The sequence below is a fragment of the Henckelia pumila genome, chromosome 4, assembly GCF_033568475.1.
Source record: "Henckelia pumila isolate YLH828 chromosome 4, ASM3356847v2, whole genome shotgun sequence".
NCBI lineage: Eukaryota > Viridiplantae > Streptophyta > Magnoliopsida > Lamiales > Gesneriaceae > Henckelia > Henckelia pumila.
Genome location: NC_133123.1, coordinates 50,152,801 through 50,159,539, shown reverse-complemented (window position 1 = coordinate 50,159,539; position 6,739 = coordinate 50,152,801). Strand labels below are relative to the sequence as shown.

The 6,739-nt window shown below is 38.2% G+C and overlaps 1 protein-coding gene and 1 non-coding gene across 2 annotated transcripts; one reads left to right on the top strand and one right to left on the bottom strand.

The window, feature by feature from the left end:
- Positions 1-4,961: 4,961 nt before the first annotated feature.
- On the bottom strand, positions 4,962-5,068 carry LOC140870213 (small nucleolar RNA R71). Its single transcript, XR_012147185.1, has one exon. It is a non-coding gene; the product is annotated as a small nucleolar RNA R71 (small nucleolar RNA).
- A 459-nt stretch (positions 5,069-5,527) lies between these two features.
- Positions 5,528-6,504, top strand: LOC140860993 (uncharacterized). The gene is made up of 2 exons (XM_073263992.1): positions 5,528-6,114; positions 6,300-6,504. Exons 1-2 carry the CDS (start codon positions 5,528-5,530, stop codon positions 6,502-6,504), a joined length of 792 nt encoding a protein of 263 aa, XP_073120093.1.
- The last annotated feature ends 235 nt before the right edge of the window (positions 6,505-6,739 follow it).

The following is a 6,739-nucleotide window of genomic DNA, read 5'->3' as shown; positions in this document are numbered from 1 at the left end:
TGTGCCCGCTCCTCTTTATTTGAGCGCCCATGCTTCTCCCGAGCAAATATTAAGCCTACCTCGCGACCTATGCGCACCCGCCCCTATTAGCAAGCGCGCCCACTCCGCCGTTGATACAGGCCCGATATATCTCTCTCTCCCTCATATATTCTTCTTCTAAAACCTAAATCCCTTACTATCTGCCGCCTCTACTCTCTATATTTCTCAACGAATCCACATCAAACTATACCTAAACCACACCATCTAACCTTCATCTATTCTTCACATATCACCCACTTCTCATCACCTTAAATCGTGCCTTCTAAAATTCTAAAAGGTGCACAGGGGCGAGCACATTGGATAAAAAGGTGAAATTTTTTGATCTCTAACGTGGGTTCCTATGTGATTGTGCGGTAAGTTATATTGGAGGTGTGCAAGCTTTCAATAATCTATTGGTTGAACAAGTTGAAAGGGTGATGAATGGAGTTTGTTGGTTCAATTGAGGGGTGTTTTTTATTTTATTTTATTTTGAAGTGGGTTCTTTATTGGTGTTGTGAATTGCAGGTTTGGGGGAATTGAGTTCATTGGAGTGTGCTTGGAATTATTTTGAGAAAATTTTGCCTACCAAGTGTTTGATAGATGGACCCTAAGAATAAATTGAAATATGGCACATCCTCTTCGTCTTCCCCCGCTCGTGATGTGAAACATTTTTGGGATGACACGGGTCAAGCGCATTATCAATAATTTTTATCCAAAAGTATCTTGCAGGAACGTGGGTTTAATATGTCTAATGGTTTTGATCCTACTGCGCCTGTAATGAGTAATGTTGGTCGTGAAGTAATAGCACGACATTGGGAGAAGTTTTTCCAGCAACCTCAAGACGCCGTGGTGCCTTTGTGCGCGATTTCTATGCCAATTTGAAAGTGAAACATATTCAGCTGAAGGTGTTGGTGCAGGCCAAGATGGTTCCGTTTGATTCTCATTCCATAAACACCTTGTTTGAACTTCCGCCGGTGCTGCATGATGAGTATGTTGAGCATAAATCTGGTGAGGTTGACTATGATGACATTCTTAGCACTATATGTGTTGATGGGGCTGAGTGGAGACTCAATCATGAGCGAAGGCCATCTAAGTTGAAGAAAACCGATTTAATCTCGGAAGCCAAGAGGTGGTATACTTTCATACGTGCGCGATTGAATCCCATCGATCATGATCACGAGGTCACATGGGAGAGGGCCATTCTCGTATATTGTATACTTGTTGGTAAGACAGTGGATTTAGGTTTAATTTTCCAGGAGACGATTATGAATGCTATAGTTGGCCATTCGAGTGGGGGCCTTGCCTTGCCTTCCATTATTACTGATCTCTTTGAAGCCGTGGGTGTTGAATGGAGCCCAACTGAGGAGTTGTTGAAGCCTCGGGCTGCCATCCCTTGTTCTCATTTGTCTCGTCTAGTTCCAAAATCTGAGCAATGCAAACGAGCTGCAAGGTGATCATTTAATGAATGAGCTGCTGCCCGGAGAGTCCTTGAACGACATCCTGAGACTCCTCGCACCGTGAATGATCGTGTCACTTATCTTGAGGAGGAGGTGCGCCAGCACAGACAACAGTTTCGTGCATTCCAGTAGACGTCCGGAGTTTTTATGAATTTTATGATGGATTTCATAGCAGCCTAGGCCCATCAGTTCCCAAATGCTACGACCTCGGCACATCAATTCCCTCCATACCCATAGTGGCCACCCACTTCTTGTTTTTCGGATCATCCCCCTGCTGCTGATGAAAATGATGGCGGTGACCACTGATGGTCGTCGTTCTAGGTACATGTCCTTTGTTCTATTTTTCCAAATCATTTAGGACAATTATTGTACCAAGTTTGGGGGGTGAATCACATGATTAATTCGTTTGAATGTTTTGAGTTGTGAAATTTGATAGTTTAGAGTTTTTATTGAAATTTTAATTTTTTTTAGTGCGTTGTGTTGTTGAGTTGTGTTTTGTGTTTACTTTGAGTTGAGTATGAATCAAGAAGTCAAGAAATAATTGTAAAGATGGCCAATGATGAAACAAATTTTTGTTTAGTAACCGATATCCATGATTGTCTACTTATCTGACCAATTTTGAACTGGTGAAACCAATTAGATTAATAGATTCTCATATGCTCTATGATTTATGCTTAAGTCTGAGTTTGAAATGCGCGAACATAGATATGATGAGGCATTATTTGGATATTTGGCCTAATTTTCGTTGAAATAAAATTTATCTCTAGTTGTCCTATTGAGCCTACACTTATATGAGTACATGAGGTACAAATTCTGAAATTTGTTGAAAATCATCGTTTACTTTTGATGATTGCTTGTTTTGCATTGATTGAAATTTGTACGATTTATTGTGAATTGAGACTTGTCTAGAACTTGTTCAGACACCCTTCGAGGCGAGACACGGGCATACTGTGACTTAGGGATGATTTAAGCAGTTTTTATAAAAATTGTTTGTGGCTTTCAAGCTAACCATTGATGCATGTTATTCCTAGTACCTTGTTTGAGCCTTATTGAAATACGAATGACATGCGTGAAAACGTGTGATAAACCCCCATTCGGCATCTTTTCAAGGTCCTACATTTACTACCAAATGAATAGCCTAAAAACTAATTCCTACCCTAACGGAGTAAGTATTGAATGTGAAACTTTTATGCTCCTAATTTGAAACTAGAGAATGGAATATGTGTTGAGCAAAGTTAAAAAAAAATTGTTAAAAAAGAAGGAAAAAAAACAGAAAAATATGAAAAGAGTAATGAAATTAGTGGTCTGACGAGAAGAGATTTGATTGAGAATGAAAAGGAGTTGGAATCCATAAATTGATCATAGCTTACACCCTCATTTGAATTGATATCCTTCGTTTGTAGCCATAACCCAGGCCTTACATTACAAGCTTATTAAGTCCTATTGACCGAGTCACAGTCGCCCAATATACAGTGAAGAAGGGTTGCGATAATTTAGCCTATGGACAGTTGATAGACACTTTTAATGAGTATGAGTTTTTAATCAAAACACACACACAAACACTATTATTTCTTGCTTTAAACCGATTGTGAGTATTTGTGATTCTTGTATAACTTTGATCTTGTGATACCTTGAGAAGTCCTCATTATATATGAATGTGTGAATTGAATTTGGATGAGAGAATTTTGAAACGTGAGTTGCGGGATTTGTATGTTTATGAGGTTCACTAGTTTGTGTTTTAATTTTTAAAGTTCTAGTAGGTTTGATATAATTGGATTTAAAAAAAAATTTGAAATCATTGTTGATGCCATTACTCCATAGTATTTCTTGAGTGTTCCTGTTGATTGCATGAGTATATTGAGTTTTGGAGTTTAGTGTTGATTAGTTTTGCTCAAGACTAGCAAACATTCAAGTTTGGGGGAATTTGATAAGTGCATTTTGTGCACTTAATTTGCGTAAGAAATTTATAGTTAATTGCTTTGTTTCGAGCGTAATTATGCGTTAGTTGTTGTTGTTTGTGTTGAGTGCAAGGATTTACAAGAAATCATGATTTTGTGTTGATTGGAGCCAAAAAGACCAATAAAAAGAATTATTGAGCAAGAATGGTTCAAGGAATGAAGAGAAAAAGAGCTCTTGGCCAAAGCCTATGCGCGCCCGCGAAGGTGATTATGCATGCACATGCGATGTGATGATTTTTGAAGTGTTGAAATCAGAGAGCTATGCACGCCCGCGCATGGCATCAAGCGTGCCCGCGCAGCCACGATTCTGAGAAGTTCAGAGTCTGCTTTTAGAAGGAAACTTTGTGATTTTTTTGGGCTTATCTTGGACGACTTTATGCGAATATAAATAGGAGTTTTCTAGAAACAAACACGGTTAGCAGCTGCCACAAAGTATCAAATAATTCTGAGAGAATTCACATGAGATTTGGGAAAAAATATTGGAAGATAAATTCGCATCGGAGTGAAGAACAACTTGGAACAAAGACAAAAGGTCGATCAACCGGACACGGTAAAGCGACTACGGCTTTGTTATTCTAATCCAAACTCTTTTATTATTGATTTGATGTTTAGACTTGAAAACATGTTTTGGTTTTATTTAAATTTAATCATGAACTAAAATTTTATTAGTCTAGAGGGATAATGGAACCTGGTGTAGACACTACTATAAATTTTTGATTTTATCTGATTGAATTTTCCTAGATTAATTGTTTTTTTCTAGTTTTGATTGTCTTTTCAATTTACTAGCCATAAATTGAATTGTCATATTTATTCAAAATCATTGCTCGGGAGAGGGGATTTTGAATAGGACCAATAGAAATTACACCGTTATTTGTTTATATAGCTCGGGAGATTGTATAACATTAATGGAGCTTTAGAAAGAACATCGTTTTACACATATCACTAAGACTAGATTTTTAATAGGGATATTGGAATTGAATCTTATTTGATACATATTATTTGTTGCTCGGAAGAGTGAAATAATATACTTAAGTGTTCTTGGCTATTAATTGAATGAAATTCAAGAAAATAAGTTAATTGGGAGTAGTTGTTGTCGAAACCAGGTGAAATCTGAACCTCTAGACCATTATTCTCTCATTGAGATTCTTTGAAATTGTGTGCGTGCTAGCTAAAGTTTCTTGCTTATTTAAATTTTCTGCAAATCTCTAAAAAAAATTTTTTCTAAATAAAATTAGGATTATTTTAATTATAAGTACTTAATAAGTATCAATACTACTCCTCGTGGGAACGATACTCTACTCACACTCTATTAAAACTTGACACCATGCACTTGCGGGGACAAAATTACGCAACAACCGTCAAGATTCATGGTGTTGCTAAAGACACCATTCGGCTGAGACTGTTCCCTTTCTCTCTTAGAGACAATGCAAGAAGCTGGTTGCAATCTCTACCTCTGGGAAGCATCACAACATGGGAAGACATGGCTTCCAAGTTTCAGACAAAATACTTCCCGCCAGCTAAGTCTTCTCAATAAAAAATTGAGATCACTACCTTTCGTCAACAGGACTCAGAGTAGTTGTATGATGCATGTGAGCGCTACAAGGAATTGCTGCAGCGATGCCCAACTCACAATTTTAAAAATTGGGAGAAAATTGAATTATTCTACAATGGGTTGAATGGGCCAACAAGGATGTCAGTGGATGCCGCAGTAGGTGGGTCTGTTTTCTCTAAGTACCCAGAGGATGCATACCACATGCTCGAGCAGATGACTATGAACAGCTATCAGTGGCCAAGTGAGTGATTACAAGTTTGAAAACCTGCTGGAATTCATGAGGTGGAGGCATTCACCTCATTTTCCGCCCAGATGGCATCTATATCTTCACAGCTAGCCGCAATGAATAAATTGAACCAAGTCACAGAATCGGCAGCATAGGCTACTGAGATGATTTGGGTCGAAGAATAAGGAACTGTTGAGCAAGCTCAATATGCCAATAACAGAAATTTCAACGATTATATAGGTAACCCTCTCCCGAACCATTATCATCCTGGACTGCGCGGAACCATGAGAATTTTTCGTACGCTAATAACAAGAACATGTTAAATCATCCATCGGGGTTCAACACTCAAAGAGGAGAAGGAATGCCTTCCTTAGAATACTTGGTGAGAACTTTCATTACTGAATCTTCTAAGAGGATGGACCAGAGTGAATCACGCATTGACAACATTGAAACACACTTTACAACTATGAGGTCCACTATGAAGTCACTTGAGGTTCATATTGGTCAACTGGAGAATACAATGAACAATCAACAAAGGAATGCATTCCCTAGTAACACTGAAGTGAATCCTAAGGAACAGTGCAAGGCAATTACCCTGAGATGTGGGAAAGAGATTTCGAGTGGAGAAACGGTGACAGAGGTTGAGAAAGAGCAAGTTCTAGAGCCTGAAATCCATGAAGAAATACCTAAGGAGAGACACACTACACAGAATGATAAACCCGCACCTCTTAAAGTGTCCTTGCCATATCCACATCACTTCAAGAAGAAAGCATTGGATGAACAATTCTCTAAATTTCTTGAAATCTTCAAGAAAATTCATATAAAAATCTCATTTGCTAACGCTTTAGAGCAGATGCCTCATTATGCCAAATTTATTAAGGATGTGATGACAAGAAAGCGGAAGTTATAAGAATTTGAAACGGTAAAGCTGATAGAATAATGTAGTGCTATTTTGTAGAAGAAGCTACCTTAGAAACTCAAAGATCCAGGGAGTTTTACGATTCTTGCATAATTGGTGGTTCTACTGTGAATAAAGCATTGTGTGACATAGGAGTCAGTATAAATCTAATGCCTTTATCTATTTTCAGGGAACTGGAGCTGGGAGAATTAAAGCCCACGATGATCACATTGCAGTTGGAGGACCGATATCTCACATATCCTCATGGAATTGTGGAAGAAGTGTTGGTAAAGGTAGATAATTTCATTTTCCCCGCTAAATTTTTTGTGTTAGATATCGAAGAGGATCAGGATGTTCCACTGATCTTGGGAAGGCCGTTCTTGGATACTAGATGAGCACTGATCGATGTACAAGAAGGTGAACTGACGCTCAGAGTTGGTGGCGAAATAGTCACATTTAATATTAAAAAGCAATAAAATGCCAATATGAGGTAAGTAAATGCCATAATATTGATATCATTGACTCTTATGTGAACTCTCTCGATGCAGGAATGAATTTCAAGGATACATTAGAGAAATGTATCGCTACTTCTGTCATGAAAGTGGATGGAGTTGATTGGGACCTTCGAGA